This window comes from Pimephales promelas, chromosome 19, assembly GCF_988280905.1.
Source record: "Pimephales promelas chromosome 19, fPimPro1.hap1.1, whole genome shotgun sequence".
NCBI classification, from domain to species: domain Eukaryota; kingdom Metazoa; phylum Chordata; class Actinopteri; order Cypriniformes; family Leuciscidae; genus Pimephales; species Pimephales promelas.
In genome coordinates, this window is record NC_142787.1 from 21479840 (window position 1) to 21505933 (window position 26094).

General features: G+C 37.9%; 1 protein-coding gene across 1 annotated transcript; it reads left to right on the forward strand.

The window, feature by feature from the left end:
- The first annotated feature begins 1177 nt into the window (after positions 1-1177).
- Positions 1178-22057, forward strand: LOC120490894 (transmembrane protein 132D). Its single transcript, XM_039688413.2, has 8 exons — positions 1178-2049; positions 8805-8951; positions 11189-11363; positions 14490-14633; positions 16501-16706; positions 17852-18122; positions 18306-18497; positions 20046-22057. The coding sequence occupies exons 1-8, from the start codon at positions 1178-1180 to the stop codon at positions 21462-21464; spliced, it is 3426 nt and encodes a 1141-aa protein (XP_039544347.2). The 3' UTR covers positions 21465-22057.
- Positions 22058-26094: the final 4037 nt, after the last annotated feature.

The following is a 26094-nucleotide window of genomic DNA, read 5'->3' on the forward strand; positions in this document are numbered from 1 at the left end:
AGATACATGCAAATATAATCAAGGTTTTCTCAAATTCTTGTGTTTTGTGATTTGCTCCACTAAAAAGATTTTCTTTTAAGAATAGCAATCAAATTTGCGTATGACACAAAGACCAGCATTTGACAAACTCCTCCAAAAACACACTGCATGTCAAGATCAACCTTCAGCTTTTCAATGCTGCACTTTAGCAATCAGTATAGCCCTTTCTGCCTGTCAAAAGGTAAAGGTTAAACCGTAAGCAAGATGAGTGATTTGACAAGCTGTTGTCCGGACACACAGTACACTTGATCAGAGTGATGTTGACTATTTTTGCCTCCCCCTGCATTTCTTTATTGGAAATCATCTAGCACCAAGAGGGGAAATGGTGTATTTTTTGCTATTTAAGTAACAACAAACATTTTGTGGGCTTGACATCTATGGTAATGTTTTCGGAAAATATTATAGACTAGCACATTGGGGAGAGGTTCAAACAGCACAGAATGATAGGTTTTTGCTGACAGGTTTAGACCAATCTGGGTTTTTTTACTCTGAATTTGAATGAGGGAGGAATGCCATATAGCAAATTACTTCATCGAAATACAACTCTGCAATTGCAAGCTCACTGAGGTATAGCTTTCTAGAAACATAAAAAAAACATTTTGATAGCACATTTACCAAGCATAATATTCTGTGAAAGTAACCTTGCTTTTACAGTGTTTTTGAATGACAGATTTTAAGAGTACATATTCCTATAGAACAGTCATTCACAACCGGTGGGTTGTGATTCAAAAATGCATTTCAGATCTGTTTTGATAGTTGCAGATAGGAAGATAATAAAATAATTATTTTTGGAGTATTTTTTCATCTAAATTAGGCACATACCAACATCGACAGGTTGTGTGATTTTCCGTCATCCTCTAAAACCAGGAACAAAACTATGAAAGGTATAAGGTATGGCCTCAAACTCAATGGAGATAAACATGATTCGTGCCAACCAAAAAGTTTTTGTGCAGAGAATTATTGGCAAAAAAACATCGAAATTCACGTTGTATGATAAACAATTATGGTTTTGGTGTCTCTGAAACAACCAGTTTAAATCCATTCATTTGAATGCACTGCGGTCATGTGATGTGTTCAACATTTACCATTAAATAAAAACCATTAATTCTTCATAAGTATGTTTTTCTGTCCTCAAGAAATGAAGGTTGTGGAATTGTCCGATGACCCAATTTCATTGTCCCCTCTCGCTATTCTTTCAGGTGTGAACTATCAAATCATCAATACAGACTATCTTCTTCTCAGAGAGACGAGTCAGGATGTAATGGACAACTCCAGCCTGCGGGCACAAAGGCAACCTTTCATCCTCACTGGACTGAATGGCCAGCCGGCAATCAACGTCAGCTATGGTCCCATGTCTTTGGAGCAGTCTATACCACTGCATATGATCCACATTGGCCCCAAGATCCGACCATTTATACTGGCCCGTCAAGTACGGTCGTCTACACCTGCCTTGTATGTGTTGTTTTATGTGACCAGTAATAGGGATGATATAAGTGAAGGGCCGATCCAAAACGTCCCAGGGCAGAATGAAGTAGGGGACGTTTGTGTCACAGCATACGCCTTCTGGGAATCCAGGGAGATCAAGGACAGCTGCTCCGTCTCGGCAGATGGTGGCTTCTGCTTGGTGCACCTGAAGCCCGAGTCAGCGTGGTTCAACCCTGGAGGTGGCAGGTCGAGCTGGGAGCAGAGAGGTGATCAAAGAGGAAATGTTGCTGAACTTTACTACCAGATGAGACCCATTCCCAGTGGACAGTGTGTCCCACAAGAGAGCAAAATAAGAAGGGGTCCACAGCATGGTGACCCGGGGCGGCAGATCTATGGAGCCTCCATGAAGAGGATTGGGACTGTGAACCTCCTCCGATCACCTCCAGGAAACCCCACGTTTATGCGCTTGCGCCTCGGAGGAGCCGTAATCATCCAGACATCCTCGAAACCACTGAAGACCACAGACACTGCCACTTTCTACGTGTTCCTATCAAGTACATCACCGGTTGAACATTTCATACTCCGGTAGGTTGATTTCATCTTATCTGCCGATTTATTTAAAGGGATTGTCACCTAAAAATCATTTACTTGCCTTCTTGTTGGTTGTTTGTTGATCTAGCCCTCTAATGAGAATGGATGCATGCATAGTAAAGAAGCTTATATATAAAATATAGCAAATGTCACAAATGTCTGGTAGATTTAACCTGACTTTCAGGCTTTAATAATTTTCTGCAGCGATCTGGAATTCTGCCACAAATCTGTACACACAGTGCAATGTAAAGAAATTTAATTTACTCTGTTCAGGATTATATGCATGCACAACAACAAATGTCAACTGTTTTCCTGGAAGAGGAGTTGCATTGGGGATTGAGATGTCCCATTTGAAATAGAACTGTGGGACAGTGCCAACAGATGTGTCAAACGGTCAAAAAGCTTAGCTCGAAGTATGCTACGCTACAGTCATGCCACTTCATAGCCGACAGAATGTAACGGTCCCACTCAGTATACAGATTACCCAAATGTAATAACCTTGTGCCGGCTCAATTCACTTTTCCAACTGGAGGAGTTTCAAAGGCACTCTTCCATAAATGGCAAAATAATGGGGAAATGATTTGGCTGCATTCATTTCTTAACATTGCATTGTTTGTGTGGCTTTTCTCCCCATAAATAATGCATCAACTTAACGGAGCAAGAAAACAAATACCTAATAACTACTTGAGTCCTTTGGGCAGAAGTGAACGTATTACAGCTAGAGCTCTATCGTACAAAAACACACTGCAATACGCTTTTTCCTTGGTCTAACCCCACAACAATAGAGAAAGAGCAAATAAATGAGTAAAATAGGCAATTTTTCTGGACCGGATGTATTTTTATTTTTCTTAGAAGTTTGCATGTGAAATGAACTTAGAAGGCAAATTAAACTGTGGGGAAAAATTTTCCTCAAGAAATGATGAGGTAAATTGTATTCTGATCCATATTGTAAGACACTTGTCGAAATAGAGTAGTTCAATTTAGATTTTCTTTAGACAATATGGTTTGATAGACTTTTAGACTGATTTGATAGTTGAGGTGTTTTCACACTTGGTTCAATTGCCTGGTCTGAACTCATGTTCGATTGCTCCCCCTCCCCCTGCCCCCCCTGGACTGTGTTCACGTTATATTATTTGGGTCTGAACTGAACCATGCTGTGTTTGCATGATCATTTTTGAAGTGTGTTGGTTTTAAACCTTTGGCTTTGTTTTGAATGCGTCCGCACATAACGGTGATACATGCGTCTATCTGCCACGGATGTACAGCAAATATTTCAAAGAGCGCGGGAGTCCGTTTCTGCTAAAGGCAAGCACATATCTGCTTGCAGTGTGTGAGTCACGCTTGCCAGGAAAATGAGTGCGACGCACACAAATACAGTTTTATTGAATCAGACGTGATCAATCAGCAGATTCACATCAGCAGCGAACTGTCCCGGAGTTCACATTAACCTTTTTGATCCAGACTTAGGGTGCAGTTTGTGTGTCTGAAGTTCTAAAATCAGTGTTCATATCATCCAATCTCTGGCCAAAAGTTCAGGTGTGAAGTCTCCCTTTAAATTGTGCTGATTATTTTAGGTAGTGAAGAAATCCTACTTTTAAGACATACATTTGACCAGCAGCTGAGCCCCATATACCTCTTGAGCCCCAAATATCCTTGGGGCTCTTCGCTCGGTTCTGATAGGGTTTACTTTGCCCCTGGCCCTAGCTCAAATGGACATTCGCTTTCAGTGTTAGCAGTAAAGTGAGGTAACGGCTGGAATCCAGAAGAGATTGATTTTATCCAGGGAAAAATCTCTGCCCCACTTCACTACTCTCTCCAAGATTGAGTCCAGACCCCTGAGGTTATGATAGATAATCCACACGCTGATTGAAAATTAGTGAAGTCTTTAACCCTTCAGAGATTTTCTATCTTTTTACCAGAAAGTTATTTTCAACTGGAGGCTATCGGGACTACATAGTCTAGTTCAGACTTCAATCAGACATCACAAGTTATGGAGTGCCTTGTCCTGTGCAGCTCAACAAACAGGATTTCTAATCTGTTGTTTATTAGAACAGTGTTAGTTCTATTAAAACTATTCTATTTTAATTTATTTTATTCTGCTAGTCAACAAATCATTCATCTATAAATAAAATAATTTTTAAAATAGAGTGATTGATTAATGAATGCAATTAATGAGTTCCTTTTCTGTTCTGATTAACGGATTATTTATATAGATCTATAGAAATGTTTTTTTTTCTACCATATATTTCAATAGGCAAACTATTGACCCAAGCATTTTGTAATATGTATTATAAAATATATGATCTAATAATGAATCTTTTATTATGAAATTGTTCTATTTCTTTTCTGTTGTCTGCTAATTAAATTACATTTATGCATTAATATTTTATAAAAATATTGCTCATTAATTAAAATAAATGTAAATGTAATCAAAATATTATTTATATATATTTTAACAAACTATTAATCTGTTAAGCATTAGTTCATATTTGTATTATATTGTATTTATTTCTTATTAATATCATATTTGATCATTAATTCTATCATGAAGTAATTATATTCTACTGGTTAACAGATCATTAATATACATTTATGTACAGTAGATAAATGTTTTGTTTCATTCATACAGTATATTTGAATAGACACAACAATATCTGCAATTCTATGAATCTGTTAAGCATTGCATTTCACATCTATTCTATTCTATTCTATTCTATTCTATTCTATTCTATTCTATTCTATTCTATTCTATTCTATTCTATTCTATTATGTATTTTATCCTGCAGGCAGCACCATGCAGCTCCACATCAATATTCGTCTTTCTTTGATTTTGTGTCAGAGATTTATTCCATCAAGATCCTCATTATAGATTTGACTGAATTCGTTTGTCACTCATGCATACAGTGTTTCTTTCCCTGGCGCTCTCTCTTTTTCTCTCTCTCTGTATTGCGATTTCTTTTTTCCTTATTTTCCTTTTAAGCTTTCATTGTTTCTCTTCATTTCCCTGGAATTAAAAATGTTTGGATTATCCAACCGAGGGTGTCATCTGTCTCTAAAAATCGGATGCGTGCCCTGAAGAAGATGACAATACAAAATGGGTCAAGACAGACTCTAATCCCTCGCCCTTAAGTCCCAGGGGTTGACTGGTGCTATCCCAGAGATCTACATGTGACGTGAACTGATATCATGTATTTCTGCTCAATACCAGATAAAAACACAATAAGGGTTCATTAGTTAACATTAGTTAATGTATTAACTAACATGAACTAAAAATGAGCAATACATTTGAAGAGTTCAGATGCAAAAGCCTCTAAATGCCATTTGAAATTTTCTTCTAAAATGACCATTTTTATCAAGCTTGTATATTTAAGTTCAGTAATTTCACTTAAATAACGATTAATAGGTAATTATCATTGCCATTTAAGTGAAATTACTGAACTTAAATATACAAGCTTGATAAAAATAATAATTTTAAAAGAAAATTTCAAATGGAGGCTTTTGCATCTGAACTCTTCATTTGTTACTGTATTTATTAATCTTTGTTAATATTAGTTAATAAAAAGACTGCTGTTCTTTGTTTGTTCAAGTTAGTTCACAGTGCAAATACAACTTCTGATTTGAATAATGTATTAGTAAATGTTAAAAATAATGTTAAATAAGATTAATAAATGCTGAAGAAGTTCTGTTCATGTTAACTAAGGAACCTTATTGTAAAGTGTTACCAAATAATAATTTATATGCACATCTGCATGTGTCAATAAATGCACAGGCTCATTGTGCACATTCCTAATGAATTATATCCGCTGCATGACAATCTGTTGTTTTTGGGGCAGAATTGAAGTGTGTGGCGTGAAACAGAAAGAAAAGAAATGTATGTGGGGTTGAGGAAAGATAATGCAGTGTGTCACAACGCTGTCAGCCGCTCTCATTCTACTTCTCCCACCGTGACCTGTTTCCTCCATGGCACCACTTCCTGAGACGCCTGAGTCCAGCACATGTCTGGGAGATTCTCACGTGGCAAGATTCCATGGTCTCTAAGTCCCATCAGTGGAGAGGAGGGACCGACAAACTGTCTGGCTGGCGGATAAAGCCGAGAGATAGGGGAAAAAAAACAGAGGAGAAAAGAAGCATTTGGCTCTGTCTTTAAACTGAATGGTGGACATGTGGTTGTGTTGGCCAAGTCAAAGGAGAGAGAGAGAGATTAAATTCTCTAGAGCGGCAAACTCACTCTACACCCTTGATGAATACAACATTGTTAAATGTGCAATCGCGCAAGATTTATATCTGGCAAGTGAAACGGGGAATTGAGTCGTGCCGGCTGACCTCAACCCGTGGTTAGCACTAGCAGGTCTTACGAACAGGATTTATATCTCCTTCGACAACCATTAATGTGTTTGTACATGTTTGTTTATTTATTTTTTTTATATAAATGTGGCCATGAGTCAGGTTGAATGGAAAAGGATGTCAGTGCAGATGGGCTTGAGATGTGTTGGTTTTCTGTCCATCAGAGAGGTGAAAGTTTTCCACCTCAACCTTTCAATGCGCAGGTCGGCCTCTTTAACACTCACTGGGCATGGTCATTGTAACATACATGAATAGTTTCTATGTGAGCCTGTGTGCATTTTTCATTGTGCAGTATTGCCAAGAGGGTCATAATTATTATATATTTTTTTAGTTACATAAAAAAGTTAGATTGGCCTAATTTGAATCTGAAAAGTTTGACTGATTAGGTCCAACTAATTTCTAGTCTTATCGTGGCTATATTTATGTAACTGGCAGCATCTTATCCAGAAGTAATAACAAGATTTTTTAAAATATAAATATCCTTTAAAAAACAAAGGCAAATATACAGTTCCAACACATTCTCATCCCAAGGCATCATATAGTGACACTTTTGACAATGCGTATATATCCAACGCACATGGCACCCTTTAGCGTCAATATAACATGCTTCGGTTATGGGTAGGTTTAGGTCTGGGGAAGGGTTAGGGTCAGACCACTAGGAGGCGCCTTCTGGCCCATATATATCTGCGTCTCATATTGATGGTAAAGGGTGCCATCAAAACATTTGTGTTGAAAACAAAGTTATTCAACCCCTCAAATTTTGTGCAGAATCTTTCCATCCTTTATAACCTCTTATAAATAAACGCTGCCTGTAAGTGCTTAGAAGCTTCTTTCACCTCTCTACTGCAATCTTGGCTCATTCTTCGCTTGAAAAGCTTCCAGATCACTGATAATCTCTGGTTTTTATGTTACCACTGCTTTCTTCAAATTCCATCAAGACTGTACAGGCCACTTAAGAAAATTCTACAACTGATCCCTGAACCAGCTTAAGTAGATTTGGATATATACTTTTGGGATGGCTGTCCTGCTGGTCTCTGCACTGAAGGCATAGGCATCTTTCCCAAATGGCTTGATACTTCAAAGACTTCATGATGTCTTTAACAGTCAAGATTTCCACTACCTGCTACTGCAAAGCATCCCATATCAAGATGGGACCACCTCCATGTTTGACCATGTAGATTGTGTTCTTCTGCTCATAAGCTTTGCCTTTTTTGCATCAGACATACTGCTGATCCATAGGTCCAAAAAGTTTCAGTTTGGTCACGCAACATCATTCCAAAACTCCACGGGAATATCCAAATGAATTTCAGCATATTCAATTTAGCCTTTAATGTTCTTCTTCGTCCAGAGTGGCCTTCGGCAAGACGTCCCAACATTAAGACCATGCTTGTCTAGTGTTCTTCTTATACTCTGCCTAAAAATATTTTTCCCCTCCTTTTATCAGATGAAGAGTTCAGATGCAAAAGCCTCTAAATGCCATTTGAAATTTTCTTCTAGAATGATCATTTTTATCAAGCTTGTATATTTAAGTTCAGGGATTTCACTTAAATGGCATTGATAATTACCTATTAATTGTTATTTAAGTGAAATTACTGAACTTAAATATACAAGTTTGACAAAAATCATCATTAAAGAAGAAAATTTCAAATGGCATTTAGAGGCTTTTGCATCTGAACTCTTCAGATCATCTTGCAAATCTTTGGCAGATATTTTTTTCTCTGTTGCTCTGATCAAACATTGTATTCCCATTAATGAATGGCTCACAGTTGTGTCCCTAGGAACTTTTAAAGGGTCATTCCACGATGACCAAGATGAATGTGTATTTAAAAATTTAAAATAGAAGAAATGTGAAATTATTTTTGAATTTGGAGCTTTCTAGACTGAGAAAAGTCAGAAAATGTATTTTTGGCTTATGTAGATGAAAGACAACAACTCCCAGAATGCACTTGCTTCGCTGCCCTAGGAGGCCACGCCTACCAGCGCAGTAGTTAAACAACAGTTGATTTGACACTAAACTGTTAGAGATGCAATAAAAAATGTTATCTTTAAAAAAAAAGCTTACATTTGTAAATTATTAGTCTCTGTGGGGGTTGAATATTTTGATTGCAACTGTATATGGTTAGAAAAGACTTTATTTCAAATAAATGGATGAATGGTGATGGGTGAATGGTAATGTATAACTGTACCTGTGTAATTGTAAAAAAATCACTGAAAAGTTTTCTAGTTTTTGCCTAATGCAAGTTGTATAGCACCAGCCAGTAAGATTGCAACTTACTATTTCAGCCAGCTGTTTTAATTTTTGTGTGCAATATGCTTCAGGCGTTCAGTAAGCAGACTGTGGGTGTCCGCCTGAGGCTGATATCTTTCCATTGATATCATCTGTGTTTGTGTGTACTTTCTCACAGAGCCACATCCAGAAAAGGCATGTCATTCAGCACAGCCAGACCCAGCGACGCACACCTGTGGGACATCACTCTGGAACCTGGGAGAGGAAGTGACGCCCAAACCATCTCTGTGTCCTGCCAGAAGAAGCGCACATTTGCTAGCAAAAGGCAAGCCCTCGCTGTATCACCCATGTCGTTCTTAGAAACCACTCAGCCGCAGACTCTCCCTGGCTCGCATTTCAAAGGCATTGTATTGCTAAAAAGCATTTTCTGCCCTTGCACTTTGCCAGATGGGCTCTGTTTCCTCTGAAGCTGTGAGAATTAAGTGACAGATTGCAAAATTATTTTTTGACAAAAAAACTTCTAATCTTCTAGTCTTCTAATTTCTTCTTCCCCACTCATTGTTCAGGTACTAACAGATGTTCAGGCAACCTGTTCGCCTTTCGCAGGATGGTATTTTGAATGAAAATTAAAAACCATCTTTTTCTGGTTAAAAAGGTGCAGTTTAGCTGTGTTTAACCTGTACTGGCACTTAGCTTCAGAGGAAAACTCGCCACATTGCGATTTCATGATTAATGGCACACATCAATTCTGTAACGTAGGTATTCATGTGGAAAACGACTGAAAATAACTTGTGATGAATAAAAATGTGATGTCTTTCCATCACCTCAGCTGCTTGTATCCACAGAAAACGCACTGTTATTAAGAAGAATGAGCTTTGAGTTCATATTACCTCTGTGTATGAAAAGCAGGGGAGCGATTCACTTGGATTTCATATAAAGGGTTTCAAGTGTTTCTGGATCCAATTCAAGAGTTTGAGCATCTTATTAATGAAAGCCTCCATCTGGGTGTAATATTTCTCTTGGTCGCATTGACTCTAGTTCGGTGCCCGGTGTCCATGGCAATGGGTTGTCATTTTTATTGCAGATTATAGTGTGTATCATGTAACAGCACACTACTGTATATGCATGTACTAGTTCTATAGCCATAGCACCTAGTAATAGACTACACACTAAGAATGTTTTTAGTCAATTTTGAAGATCTCCCTCCGCCCTGACATTTATCATACATGGTTTCAGATTTACAGGAATCAAAAGGTATATCACTCTAATAAATACTTGATTTATTATTTAATTTTATTATTTTGAAAAACTCCATTCGAGTTTTATTTAATGTATGTTAACTTTGAAGTCGGCAAAATAATCTTGTTTTAAAAGCACTGTTCAAAAGTTTGGGGTCGATAAGATTTTTTTACAATGTTTTTGAAAGAAGTCTCTCAGGCTCAACAAGGCTGCGAGAGTTAAAAACTGAAATATTTTGAAACATTATTACAATTTAAAATAACTGTTTTATTTTTAAATATGGTTGAAAATATAATGTAGATTAATTCCTGTAATTGTAAAGCTGATTTTTTTTCAGCATCATTACTCCAGTCTTTAGTGTCACATTCTTTTAGAAATCATTCTGATATGCTGATTGGTGCTCAACAAACATTGTAATCTTTTCTAACATTATAAATGTCTTTACTTTTTTATTATCCCTTTTGATCAATTTAATGGATCCTTGCTGAAGAAAAAAAAAACATTTATTTTTTAAAAAGTTACTGACCCTCAAATTTGGAACAGTAATGGACTAAAATGTTTGATTACTCATATTGCGCTTATATGTATCAGTATTGTACAATCCTGCCTCACCTTCTCTTTTTAACAGGAAATTGGTACAGAATCGAAATCTCTTGAGCTAAATCCATTTCAGTCGTTAACTGAGTCGTGATTATACCAGTCGATTATTTACATTGCTTTAAAACTATTATAGTCAAACCCTTGACAACATGGGCGTTGTCACAAGCGGTATATCCTGACTACTTTCTCCAGAGCCCTTATTTCCATGTTTTACAGCGATGACCCACTTTACTTTAATCATCCTTGGTACATCAGTATGTTAGACCAGCTTAAAGACCAGCACGTTCTGCAAGATTAGAACAGAGGTGTCCACATTAACTAGTGGAGCGCCGAATGGAGAGGATTCCACTGCAGCATCATGATGATGATGATGGGACATGTTTCATTGTTATGTCTGACTGAACAAATGGTCTATTTATATATACTGTATAAAAAAGTTAGATTTTTGCCTTTCTGTTAGTTATATAAAAGCACTTTATCAAAACAAATACCAGCTTGAAAGGCCTGTTGTGAGCTGAATCATGCTCCTCCGATGAACCTACTGATACGCTCATTAGAATGCTGAGTGTTTTAATGCTACTCAAGTGGTTTAGTTGCTCCATCTCTCCTGATAACTCATTGTGCTTTCATTATTAAGATTCCACACCATCCTCTCAGGAAGTGAATTTAAGCCACTTGTTGCAGAGATTGGGAACTGACTGTGTTCTGATGTTTTATTTACAGAGGTCTCCTGGAGGTCTTGCAACTGGACTTTGAAACAGAGGAGCAGAGTGACCAGTTAGAGAGCCAGATGATCACGTGGCGACTGGAACTGCCTGGAAACATGATACGGGATGAAGGGACCATGAGGATTTACACTATTCAGAGAGACTATGTGGGAATAGCGCCTCTGATCAAGGTCGGGAATGTTTGTTTTACCTTCGGTCAACTTTGTGTTATGATCACATGTAACCTTTTTAGATCACATGGAACCTTTTGTGTTATGATCATATGGAACCTCAGTTATAGGAAACCTGAAATTATCTGTTATATAGAGGAAACACAAACATAAATAGAAATATACACTACCGGTCAAAAGTTTTAGATCGGTAAGATTTTTTATGTTTTTAAAAGAAGTATCTTCTGCTCACCAAGGCTGCAATTATTTTATAAATAATACAAAAAAACAGTAATATTGTGAAATATTATTACAATATAAAACAGCGGTTTTCTATGTGAATATATAGTGAAGTGTAATTTATTCCTGTGATCAAAGCTGAATTTACAGCATCATTACTCCAGTCTTCAGTGTCACATGATCCTACCGAAATTATTATAATATGATGCTCTTTTATGAATAGAAAGTTCAAAAGAACAGAATTGATCTGAAATGGAAAGCTTTTGTAACATTAATCACTACCATTCAAAAGTTTGGGGTCAGTAAGAATTTATTTTTTTATTTTTGGGGTAAAGAAATTAGAAAATACTTTTATTCATCAAGGACGAGTTAAATTGATCAAAAGTTATAGTAAAGACATTTATAATGTTAGAAAAGATTATATTTTAAAGAAATGCTGTTCTTTTGAACTTTCTATTCATCATAGAATTTTGGGGGAAAAAATGGTACATGACTGTTTTCAACATTGAAAATAATAATTTATGTTTTTTGAGCATAAAATCAGAATGATCTCTGAAGGATCATCACTGAAAACTGATGTGTAATCAGCAACAGTAAAGATGTTAAAGTCAGCTTTCAAATTACATTTTAAAATATATTAAAATAGAAAACAGTTATTTTAAATTGTCATAATATTTCACAATATTACTGTTTGTCATTTTTTTTTTCATCAAATAAAGCAGCCTTGGTGAGCAGAAGAGACTTCATTTAAAAACATAAAAAATCTTACTGATCTAAAACTTTTGACCGGTAGTGTATATTTATAAATAATTTTTTTTTTAATGCAAACTATCATTGTTTGTAAAGATCTATGTAAGGTTATTTTAAAATTGTGAAGAAAAAAACTTGGAATGACATGTGGGTGATGGTGAATACATTTTTTGGATGATCTATCCCTTTAACTTCGCCAAGGTTTTGTGAGGTCACGTTTTGTAAGGACGTCTGTGAAACGTGGACATGAAATCACTTTGGTGTGACAAGTATTTGTCATGCGTTGTGTAAAAACCTTTGAATATAAAGCTACAATGACAGGCTAGCCCTTATAAATGATTTATGTGTTTTTGTTCTGTCTGTGTGTTTTTGTGAGTGTGTACGTGTGTTAATTGTCCAGAGGCGCAGTGCCACTTCTTTCACCCTTTGATCTCTTCCTATCATCACCCCTACAGTTGGTCACACCACTGCAGAATACGTATACCCTAACGAAACTGACATTCGTTTTATGAGGACATGCACATAATTCCCAAAGCCATCCACATGCAGTCCTTTATTGCAAGTTCTCCAGCATTCATTAAAATATAAAAATATAGCTCTTTTTAGACAAATAAAACCAAAAGAGATTGTGACAATTCATTGATGTCAAGCGTCCATTATACGGCTAGCTGCCCGATCTGTTTACTGGAATGGTCTATTTCACAGCATGACCCTGTCTCTGAAATAACACCACCATAAATCGTGGGATTTTGCCGGTAACTTTTCAAATCATAGTCAGCATCTGTTGATCAAGTTCAAGTTCAAGACCTTTATTTGTCCCCGAGGGGCGATTAGTTTTGCTGCAGTAGCCAAATAATATTCCTTTTGTTGTGTTGCGTTTGGAGGATGCTTGTGGACATCTGTTGGGTCTAGAAGTTAAATCTACGCTCAAACCCAATCATCCTAGTGTGTTCGTCATCACAGTGGCACACTGTAAGATAATCATTAGGGTATTAAACTCAGACAGAGCTTGTCTGATCCTCGATTGTTGCCTTTGTTGCCCTGACATTTTTGACCCGTTTAAGATTTTCCTCACCACCAATAGGAGATTTAGCTTATTAGATGATGAGAGTGCTTGATCTTAGTATTAGCCTATTTATTTATTTTTTAAAGTGTGTCGAATTTCTTCCATATGTACATACTTCAGTGCTAATTAGGCATGGGATTTTATTTTTTTTATGCTTTAATTGGTGTGCTGTTAAACAGTTTGCACAGTAAAACTGTCTCTTTAAATATAATTCCTTTAAAGCACTACAGCCATACATATTCAGACGGGAGTCTTTAGCTATTGTTTTCTGGACTCAATTGGGTTTGTTTTAGTCTAGTTGGGCCTTGGACTTTTTTTCTACCCTGCCAACATTTTCTTGACCCCAATAACAAAAATGGGTTCCATTTTTTTGTTTAGCAAAATATATAGCAAAGTTTTTTTTTGTATATTTTATATTGTCATTATAATTACTTTTTCTTTACAAATACCATTTTAGTAAGCTACAAATACCATTTTAGTAAGCTGCAAATTCTACATTATATAAAATAAAACCATAAATTCATGAACTTGTATATGTCAAACATTTTTTCATTGGTATGTAGTTTTTATCAGACTCTTACATATTTTTTGCATATTCAACAAAAACAAATGTTTTAGACATCTACTGTAGATCATGTTGTGATGACAATTCACAGTGGGTTGAGGTCAACACTTTTTAATGGTACTTTTAAACATTCTGCTGACCATAAGTACTGTATCATTGTACCTACATGTCAACTACATCTCATTAAAGAGTTAGTAAACTGCTTAATATTTGCTAACTTTATTTTGATGGTCCCCCAACGTTCTACAGACTATAAGTAACTTTGCAAGTACACATCAACTTATTCTACTAACCCTAACCCTACCCTCTACTAATATTCAACTAGCACTCCAATGAGAGTTTACATATTGGTGCAACGTTATATAGACAGTAGAATGTTTAAAGGGGACCATCAAAATAAGATGTAACCCAACAATGTAGAATGCATGACAGATAGCCAAACTTTTTCTGTGCATGCCAATTTTGAAAAATGTGGTTTTGCACGTCTTTAGTGCTAAATGAGAGCTCTTTGTTGTGTTTTTTTCAGGACACGGAGCTCCTCAACACAGCCGTGCTCACTGGTAAGAGGGTTTCTGTGCCTGTGAAAGTGTTGGGCGTTGAGGCTGATGGCTCCATCACGGACATCACTAACTCTTCTCGCTGCAGGTCTTCAGAACAGGATGTCCTAAAGGTAATGCATGTCAAGGTCAGGCCATTTGACGGCTTCAGCAATCTCACACTCTGTGTGCTTCTTATTAGCAGCCTTACTGTGCTTCTGAATGACATGTCTATTAGAACTGGGAGAGCACAGAAGAGAGGGGTCAGTGGAGTAGGCTTAGATGGCCTCCACTTCCTAGTTCCTCACCAAAAAATGAGAAAAGCAGGAGGGAGACAGACGATGACCTGAAAGCCCTCAGTGAACTTCTGTTTTTTTACCCAAAGCACATCTGTGCTTAAGACACCTGTCTTCATTCCCCCTGTGTATTATGAAGTGCTTGAGCCCTTTGTTATTGCAAGGTCATTCTCTGGGGCAGTTCTTCATAAGTGGTTTTTCCTCAGGACCAAGATGGACACACGGTACCTTGTATTGGACCGAAATTGTTTATCATACAAAAGTAATCAAAAATATTCGTACATCCAAAGAAATGTATTAATATTACCATCAGGCCGGAGGAAAACCGAGAGATAGGTCGCTATCTCAGATGAAAATTGAAAAGCTGAAATTGAACGGATATACGAAGTCTGACGTAGTCAGGCTAAGCATGACATAGGCTAAATAGGAAAATTTAACTAAACATCTTTTTTTATGGTTTCAGTCTCTTTTTCATTCTCTCTGTTTGTCCTTTTTTGCAATGGATCCCATATTTGAATCTATATAAAACATAAACATCTTTGACTTTGTGTGAGAGTTTGAACGGACTTTTGACGTCAATAACAAAAGATATAGAAATATTCTTTTTTGGATCTTTTGGAAGTTGATAAGTTTTTTTTATCAACTTCTTTTGATAAAAATATTTATCAATAGTTTTTATAGTACTTATTTTTCTATTTTAAATATGCACAGTTTCATCATTTGATTATTTGAATTTAGTATCGAACCTGTGAGAACAGACCTCGCCAGATGAGAGCCATATAGCCTTAGCCCTCATTGAACATTTTGTAGGTTTTTTTTTTTTTTTTTCATCTGTGTCCTAGACATCTGTGCCTTCGTTTTTGCATGCTTATTATGAAGAGTTTGAAATCTCTTTTTCTATTTCTGGGTCATTCTCTGTAGTTTTTCCAACTAAAACAATGGCGCTTTCACTGAGAGTTTCTGAAGATGTAAAACGAATCTCCAGTGCCCCCCTGACCTTGTCTTCTCAGGGTTAAGCCTTAAAACATAAATGAGGGACTCTGACTCATTCATTGGTAAAAGACAGACAAGAAATGAATGCACACAAACCCATGCATTGTCATGTGTCCTTATTACACATGCACACCTTAACTGCACAAACCCCATGAATAAATTCATTTGCCTTGAACACAAAGGAGATGTGCAGGAGTCTCTTTTTTGTTGTCTTGAAAAGATTTTTATGGCACAGAGTTTTCATACCACGTGCCCTGTGGTTTATAAATTAGTCTTTGAAGTAGTGGGGATGAATGAAACAGTGATACAACAGTGCCCATAGATTTTCCTAATGAGACAGAACAATGTACACAGGGCCCATTACCTTATACCACAGTGACACTCATGTCTCCATTACCATAAAGCATCTTTATCTTTTTATATTCATTTACATTTATTCCTTTAGTAGGCGTTATATGCCACACCACAATAATTTATCCAGTAATATAAGACTCTGCAAGTTCTACAATACAATGATCAGAGAAACTATAGAGTTGATTTTTTTTTAGGAAGTAATTTTTGTACCTTGTTGTGATGCTATGAGGCATGACTCACTCACAGACTGTTGAAGTTTGGAGGGGAACACTGACTTGCAAAAATTGTTGTATTGATATAGAAAGCTATTGTCAGCTAGCATATAGGAATGAACTTAAAAGGCTATTTCCACACACAGGTGTCTGAGAGGTGTGATGCTGTGTATCTCAACGGTAAGGAGACACGTGGGAGAGTGCGGATGATGGTGAACTTCACCTACAGTTACCTGAGCACACAGCTGGAGGTGAGCGTGTGGATGCCTCGACTCCCCCTGCAGATGGAGATATCCGATCCAGAGCTCAGCCAGATCAAAGGATGGAGAGTTCCTGTCACAGGGAACAAAAGGCAAGTGACGAGTATAATTCCAGTCTAACACAATGTCCCAACAAACTTCATATGGTTTACATTGTTTAACTATTTTAGAAGGATTTAGCAGTTGATCAATAACATACATATACGTATGTACATATAAATACATTTAAATTGTGACAAATATTAGTAAGTAAGATATTTAAATCTGTATCAGAGAATTTGATAAGTGAAATAAATATAAAAAAAATAGTTGATTTGTTACTAAATATTATTTATTTGTATTTTAACAGTCAGGATTTCAGGAAGTAGTTTACTTTTATTTCCCCATTATAGTATGATTATATTTATGACAATTCCTATTTTAATTCATCTCAGATATTTAAAGCTTAAAAACCCTTCTTTTATAGATATATAGATAGATAGATAGATAGATAGATAGATAGATAGATAGATAGATAGATAGATAGATAGATAGATAGATAGATAGATATATAGATAGATAGATAGATAGATAAATGTATTTTCTTAAAAAGAAGGTTTTAATTATTAACATTTATTTTGTGTAATTTATATTGTGTCTGGCTCTACTGGCTCTTCTTTAATTGTGGTTCTTTAATTTAATTTCAGTTCCTTAAACTAGCTCAGTGCTTTTATATATGGACCTTTTCCACTTGTTCCGAAGGGTTCTTTTCTTATTAGAAAAGATAATGTTTTCCGCAGAGATATCCTGGCAGTTTTTTCATTATACCTTCAGTGTAAAGGTAGAGATGAGAGATTATTATAATTTGATAATTAATCATTATATAAATAAATAAATTTGACAAATGTCATTTTTTTATTATTAATATTTATTTTATTGTCCTACTTTTGGGTTGTTAATAGAGTTTTTTAATGCATCATTTATATTGTGAACTTGAATTTTGAATTCTTGAGTTGCTGTAGGATTTTTATTTTCTCATTTTCTTTTCTTTTTTTCTACTAGCACTTTTTCTTATTACTATAGAGAATGTTTTCCAGAGATATCCCGGCAGTTTTTATGACATTGCAGAGACTTTCATTATAATGTAGAGATGAGCGATTGCAGAGCCTAGTCAAATAGCAGATAGCAGAAAAAAAATGTTTAGAGAGCCGGAGAGTAAGGAAAAGAGTTGTTCATCTTTTCTCTGCATGTTTCTCAGGGTGAGCTGGGACTCGGAGGAAGAGGATGAGAGGAAGGGCAGAGGCTGCATGCTGCAGTATCAGCACAGTTTGATTCGAGTGCTTACGGTCTTCACCGCAGACTCACCAGATCCAAGCAGCCCATTTCCCGCATACTTCCTCGGCTCTGATTGGCAGGTGGATGTGACGCGGCTGGTGCGCTACTTTCTGAGAGTTGAGGATACGAGTGTTGCACGCCTGCAGGCAGGAAGTGTTCTGACAGGCAAGGCTGTGGGAGTCACCACTGTGCAGGTAATGCTGATAATGACAGAGCCGCCCGCAGCTGTCAGTGCTACACCATGCTCATTATTCATTAAGGGAATAAAGTTTAGTGTGTGTTTATTATCAGTGACAATACAGTACAGCTTGTTTTTTTAATTGTAAAACAAATAAATGTCAAATGATGCCATGCTGGGTTTGGTTTCTGTTATCCAGGTGATGTCTCCATTGTCCGACTTGGTTCTGGCTGAGAGGATGATCAGGGTTCTGGATGATAAAGTCAGTATAACAGAGCTGGGTGTGCAGCTGGTCTCTGGCCTTTCCCTGAACCTCCAGCTCAGCCCAGGAAGCAACAGGGTCATCGTTGCCAAGACAACTACACAGGAGACCATACACTACCCCAAGCAGGTAATTAATGTACTGTAGCTACATTTGCTGTTAATCTTATTAATGGAACTATATTCTGATCAATCAAAATTGCATATACTCTATAAGAGACAAGAGAAAATCTAGGGATTTTAAATGTCAATATTGTTTATTTCCATAATTGAAAAGAAGCTTATCATGGGCAAATGTGACCCTGGATCACAAAATCAAAAAATCAAAAAAATCTAAATCACAAGTAGTTTGGGTATATTTGTGGCAATAGCCAACAGTACATTTTGTAGGTCAAAATTATCGATTTTTCTTTTATGCCAAAAATCATTATAGTATAATAAAGTAAAGTAAAGATGATGTTCCATTAAGATATTTTGTAAATTTCCTACCGTAAATATACAAAACATTTATTTTTGTGAGTGAATGCAACTGTCAGTTTGTCGCGTCCAGTGATGGCTTCTAGCTGTTGCGACAGCGGTCGTGTCTGGCGTAGACATGCTGTTAGGTAAAAGTAACAAGAGAACACGGAGTTCAGCAATGCTCTAAATTCCTTTATATGACTGCTAGTTCCATTGCCACGTCTGAGTGGCATAACATGATCCAATCAATATCAAACTATTAGTACTCAGCAAGAGGCCTCATTTGTCTTGTGATGGGCTTTGCCAGCAGTGCTCCTCAGGCAATGCATAATGTTTTTCACCCCAGAATATAGGACAGTTCTGTGGTGGCATTTGCTTATACTGTATAAGCCAGGGAATTTCAATTAAAGTTCCAAGAGGTCCGGTCTCAATACTAAATGATAAGATCAGCTGTTTCATCAGGCTATTATTATTTTTACATTTAGATACATGAAAAAATCTGACAGAAAAAATACTGTATCATGGTTTTTATGCTTAAATTAAGTATCTACTAAAAACAAAGAAAAATGTACATAATTAAAATGTTCTCACCTTGAGCAGAAAACCAATTTTTCAAATTTTTCAAATTTCAAAGTTTTATTTGTTTTTGCTTGCACTATACAAATATTTTTTTCCAATTATAACATTGTTTATTATGAAATGCTCTTAACATGCTGATAAATAATGCTAAATGTAGATCTAAATGAGCTAAATGAGAAATGTAGAGAGAAAATCATCTATATATGATTTAAAAGTCATTATTGTATTTGCTGCATTCTTCTTTTCTCATTTTATAAAAACATTAGAGGTTGTAGCGCCGATAGATAATTACCATAATAGAAACAGTAAAATGGTGCTACAGTTGCTCCAGTTGGAACCAAGCCATGGTCCGGTTAGGACTGGTGGCTAAGCAAATTGAGTTTTGAACACAAGCACATAAATATTGATCCGTTTGGATAAATGGACCTCCATGCATGGAGTTTTTTAGGCCATATACTACATCCTGCCAAAGGGCTACTTAATTTGAAATGAACATGGTTGTGTCTCTGAGATACCGTGCTTGCTGTTACGCTAACTGGGAATTATTTCCAAGTTTACCAGCTTTGATGGTTTAAAGTTTGATTGGCCTGCTCCAATTTTATGTAATGTTTAAGCAATATTTTTCAATTTTATAAAACAGGAGGCGGTTGTTGGCTGCTGGCTGAAGTTCAGTGATGGCTCTCAGACTCCTCTTGATTTGTACGATCCCAGTGGTTATTCTCTCACTATTTCTTCATTGGACACAAGGGTAGCATCTGTGCGGAAGACACCTGGGTCTGTCTTTGTCGTGGTCGCTGAAGCCGAGGGACAGGGCTTACTGCTCAGAGCAGAGCTTGCTATCTGTGAGGCCTGTCAGAAATCCAAACGCAAGAGCAAACTAGCTGTGGGTGGAGGCATGGTGAAGGTGAAATTCCCTCCGGATGAACTGCTCGCGGGGACTAGCAAGAAAGAGAGCGACCAGGCCAATGATGATAACAACTCCAAATTGATCCTTACATCCGCTCTGAACATGCTTCAACACACCATTATCCAAGAGAGCACCACAAGTGCGATCAAAACGGCGACCAAATCCAATCTTCAAGAAGCAATAGGAGGTGGCGTATCCACGATTAAGTCAGTAAACACAATGGATAAAAATCTCATTACCAAGCCCGTCGCAGATAGAGCGCTAGTCACCATAAGCCCCAGAAGTCCAATAAAGAATGGGTATGGAAACCTTCTTGAGAACCCCAACTTCCCGCTACCACCTGAGGAACCCAAGCGAGAACCGCCCCTAGTGGAAAGCGATCTGATACAGATGTTTAGCATGTTTACAGACATAGAAGTCTGCATCTACACGCTAGTAGGACTATTTTGCTTGGCCGTTATCAGTGTCTTGCTTCACTGTGCCACTAACAGCGCGAGATCACGCAGCAAGAAGTCTCCGCTTCAGTGCCAGGGTCAATCCCAGCACAGGCATCACTGGGTACGCCTGGGTACAGTTGCAGAGCAAAGCAGAGCTGCGCCGATTGCAACTACCTCCAAGCAAGACATGCAGGCTGCTGTGGAGATGCAAAGAGCCGTTCAGATGCAGAATGGCAGAGGCCCGGAGATGAACCAGTTCAGGGAGATCCCAGTTATTCCAGATGAGGAGAGAACTGCAACTCTGGGGCGAAGGACCAACACACTTCCTCTAAGGCGGGATCCGATGGCTAATATGGCTCCAATGGCTGTCCGATCAGCCACCCTGCTGGCCAGGCCCGTTCGCAGCGAACCTCTACATTCTCCCACAAGTAAAAGGAATCAGGTCCAGTTCACAACCTTTGCTACTCTAGACATCAAAAATCTGGCTGCTCTCAAGAAGAGCGGCCAGAACTTCAGCTGGGCCAGCCAACCAGATGGAGGTTTTCAGGCTGCCAGTATCGGCCAGGGTGGGTTAAATGGTAAGGCCGAAAAAGTCAATCATGTACATTTTTCCAGCCCAGTGGAAGTGTTCGGTCAGATACCGGAATCCACAGAGTCCAATGGCTTTCTTCCAGAAGGTCCATGGCCTGTGGCTACACCAGTGTCAAAAGTGTGATACGGGACAGGGTTGTTTATGCAAAAGTTCTATTAGCCTCATTCATGAAACACAAGCATTCTGTGTAAATTGTCCAGAAATCCATTCTTACATAAACTGTTGCATTGGACTGAATATGACAGTTTATGCAAATGTTTTATGAACAATTTGACACAGAAATTGTTTTTCACAAAAAAGGTCCTGTGTATGCATATGCGTAAAATATCTAAATTTGATGTAAATATTTCTGTAACTCTCAACAAAGTTTTTACTTTCCTGCTTTTGTATATTTGTATTATTATTAAAATCATTAGAAACAGATCACAACAAATATTTAATATATGTATATAATATAAAACTGCTGATAATATATTATGAAAATGTTTTCTATATTGTGAATCCCTTGTAGTGTTTATACAAGCAAATGCATGTAATTAAATAATTTAAATGTATAACAATTTAACTGTATTATAAAAATACAAACTTGCATAATATTGAGGTTATTTAATAATAAGAATAAATTAAATTTTTACTTCCGAGTATAACTGCACTGCCAATCATAGCCCCAATTTTCAGTGTTAACTATTGAGTTTCTGCTTTTATGAATTTATCAAATAAAGTGTCTAACTGTGAATATTTCTATTGTTGTATTTGTCTTTAAGAGATACATTGATGTGTGCTCATTTTAATTAATGCTGACACATAGGATTCCTCCTTGTATTAAAATGTGTATTTATCCATTTTATCATTGCAGCAGCACAGCTCCTTATAATGCTCCACACACCTCCTGATTGTTTCCTGGTTCGGAGGCCTTTTTTTAGTCTCGTGCTGTGGTTCAGTTCATCAGTGACAGGTTGGAGTGAAAAGTAAATCTCCGCTGCAAGCATAACTCTCTGGTTTATTATGAGACGACCAACCCCAGCTTTGAAGACTGTGAGGCTGACTCAAATCTTGAAATTGCATTCCCCTCATTGCATGTGGAGAAATAGTTCGGACTAGGCACCTCGGGACTGTTATCTCCAAAATAACGCCACATTTATTCCACAGTAGTGAACAATGACAGTGGAAGTACACTGCCAAACATACCTTTATTTACCTTTGTGTTACCACTACTCTAGTAAATTCAGACACAAACCAACAAAACATGACAAATAAAAGCAACGGCATACAAGAATATACAATAATGGGGTTGGGATACATCAATAAAAATAACAAACAAGAGAGAGGGGGGGGGGGAGCAAGAAAGTTCATAGGGGGGGTCGACCAGGGAGGGTAGGAGGACTGGGGGTCTTGGGTTTACTGGACGAGGGTTGAGGATGAGGAATCTGGGCTGACTTGGATGGGGAGACACGTGAAGAAGCCTTGGGAGAACCAGACTGGGACAGGGTGACACGTGGAGAAGTGCTAGGAGAATTAGACAGGGACTGGGAAGGACACGGTACAGGACAAAAGACAGGGCAAGATGTAGGCGACTGTGGGGCAGAAAAGGGCAACACTGTGGCTGGCTGAAGAGCAGGAAAGGGGTCAGTGTACTCGATACTAGAACCAGAAACAGCACTCATCACATTCGATTCAGAAGAGGCACAACTCATGTCAGACTCTGAACCTGCAATGTCCCCAGCTGACACTGGGGCCGAGTTGACGGGAACACACCCTAGAACAGCGCTGTCTGAAACCGGCTCGGGAACAGCGCCGGTAGAGACTGGCTTGGGAACAGCGCTGGGAGAAGCAGCGCCCTCAGCAGCTGTTCCAGGAACCATTCCCTCTGCTTAAGACTTCGGAGCTGCCTTCTCTGTGGCAGACTCTGGAACGGCTCTTTCAGTAGTAGTGAAAGGTTGAAAAGCTGTCGCAGGCTCAGGGGAAGGAAGAGATGGGGAACGGCAAGCCCCCTTCTTCCTCCTCTTTCTCCTAGGGCGGGAAACAGAGACCATAGCCGGACTTGTGACCGGCTGGGGAAGCAAAGCAGGAACCGTGATGGCTGGAGTGGCTTTCTCTGGCTGGGTCGACTCTGTCGCTGAGGACTCTGAAGGAGACTCCCACGAGGTCCGTCTACCTCGTCTCCCAAGACCAAAGGAAGCAGATGGAGTCTCAGGAGTCGTGGAGGAGCTAACCTGGTTCCCAAACGTCGCGACGCCCATCAAACAACCCTCGGGAATAATTGGCAGCCAGGCAGAAGGTGAAGATCTCTTGGAGGAGCCCTGCAGCTCTTCCGGACACAAACGGTCCACCACTTCCTGAAATGGATGACGGATCAGCCCCTGCCGTTCAGTCAAAGGAGGAGGAACCTTGAGACCCGCGATGAAGTATGAATTGAGGAGGATCTCTGGCAAGAACCTCCTCCTCTCTTCCACGACCTCTCTCCCTGGGCAGGAAACGGTGCCTTGCCACTGTTCATGTCGGAGGTAGTCGACAGCCACCATTGTTCAAGGGGATCAGATTGTTGTTTGGCAGAAAAAGGCAAACTGTCTGCTGGGTTCTTCTTTGGCTGGTTCATTCTGTCAAGAGTTTTCAGGAACGAACCCAATCGCAGACAGTTTGCTGACACACAAGGTTTATTGATAACAAAAAGGGAAAATAAAACCCCACGAGGGGGGAAAAACAGCACAGACAAAGCAAAAGACTAACAACACTATAGACTAAGACACAAACTTCACAGGAAGAAAATAACTTTTACAAGAAAACTTCTCTGTTAAGACAGACCTAAAGCCAAGGTACTCACAAGCATTACCTTGTGGATATGCACACAATGAGCCAACACAGGAGAGCAAACACAAGGGGATAATATACGAAGAACAGATAACAACAGCAGGTGACACTGATCAGGCAATGAAGACAAGATGAGGATAACAAGGGGGCGGGGTAAGAGAACGAGACAACACAAGCACACACCCCAAAAACAAGGCCATGTGCCTGCACACAAAACATGGGTCTGTCATGATCCTGCCTCAAGACTAGAGAAAGGAAATGACAAGAGGGCAGAATCATGACATTTACTTAAGGAGTTGTTCTTCACCAAAAATGGCGTGGAGTTCTATGCTAATGGGGATAGTGTCTTTACTTTTTGCAGGGAGAGGAAAAAACACATCTTTTATGTGTATAAACATATAAACTGTTAATATGTCTAATACTAACAGGATATTTAATTGCTGCAAAACACTATGATTACATAGTCAGTTTTCCTATTTAGTCCATGTTTAATTATTATGTACCATTATTTAGTATTTACTGGGTCTTTTCAGCTCATGAAAATATTAAAACATTTTTAATTTTTAAATCAAATATACTTTGACCTCAACTACTAGTGTAAATATGAAGCACAACCAGTTTGAGAAGCACTACTATAGTGTTTGATAAGAGTTGAATTTCTTTCGAAAAATAAAATTCGTGCACCTATTCTGACAATCTATTTCCTAACTTCCAGAAATAAAGGATGAGCATAGTACCAAGAAATACATATTTGTGTGTAGGATGTTTTAAATAACAGCTACATCTGTGCTATCAGTTCAACCATCACCTAATCCAGAGCGTTGGATATTCTATTGACAGATTTGCAGGATTGAGGTCATTGTGTTGCTGGATTAACATGCATCAGTGGATCTTCCTCTTCTCTGGCCGCATTTACCGATGTGGGCCAAACACAGTAGATCTGCTCTTCCCTACTTTCACTTCTCAAAGGCCGTTTGTGTTAAGCCAGTGTCACTGCGCTGTTTCAAGTACATTTCAGAGTGTTTTGGATTTATTTGAGATAATGCTAGAACCATGTTTTTTTTCTTTAGCTATCTGAATTTACTATAGATATAACTTAAGTTATAATGTATTGCAATTCAAAGACTGTAGATATAAATGTCTTTTTCAGTGTTAGTTGTAGTCTTTCTTTAACACTGCAACGATAAGACAGACCAAATAACAAAAAAAAAAAAAAAACCTGTGGTTGTAAACATTGTTGCCTCACTTCACACTTCGTCAGTGTGTGCTGAAGCATCACAATGACCAGATGAACAAGTGCAAAAGCACTGAGAGTGGATGACTTGGCATCCCCTTACAGTGGAACTGTAACTTATTAAAACGGGCACAATGGCAAGCTTCCACAAGTTCATGTGGGAGGATGGTAAGGAAGAAGAGAAAGATTGATTTTTAATAGAAACATTAAGGCAGCATTGAATGCCGGTTGGTGGGATATCACCACCAACCACCACCACCATTTTTGTATTCACACACAAAAATGGGACAAAGCAAAGACATTTTCATTCTTTTGCTTATTATCAATATGTATAGTAGAGGTATTGTGAAATCATTTATTGATGGTAATATTTTTTGCCTAGTTTCGAGAACATGGCTTCTCATAAAAAATAAAATAATGATTGGCAACCAGAAGGTTGCAGATTTGATAGAATTTAAAAAAAAATAAAGATTCAGTAGGGTTTCAACAACCTTTGCAATTTGTATAGCAGAACATTTTAAGTTCCTGTATGTCAGAACCACATTTTAAAGGTCTTTGGTTTTAAAACTATCTTTTTGAACATTTCAGAACTTTTATAGAGTACAATTGTTCCGGAGGTAATATCACATTCATTTTCTCCATACACTCTAAAAAATGCTGGGTAGTTTTAACCCAAATATGGACAAACCCAGCCATTGGGTTATTTTTTTA

Excerpts from the sequence above, each read along its gene's own strand:
- LOC120490894 (XM_039688413.2), top strand. The coding sequence starts at position 1,178 with ATGAAGGTTGTGGAATTGTCCGATGACCCAATTTCATTGTCCCCTCTC. Across the intron at positions 14,634-16,500 it reads CAGAACAGGATGTCCTAAAG|GTGTCTGAGAGGTGTGATGC; the intron begins GTAATGCATGTC and ends TTCCACACACAG. Across the intron at positions 16,707-17,851 it reads CCTGTCACAGGGAACAAAAG|GGTGAGCTGGGACTCGGAGG; the intron begins GCAAGTGACGAG and ends CATGTTTCTCAG.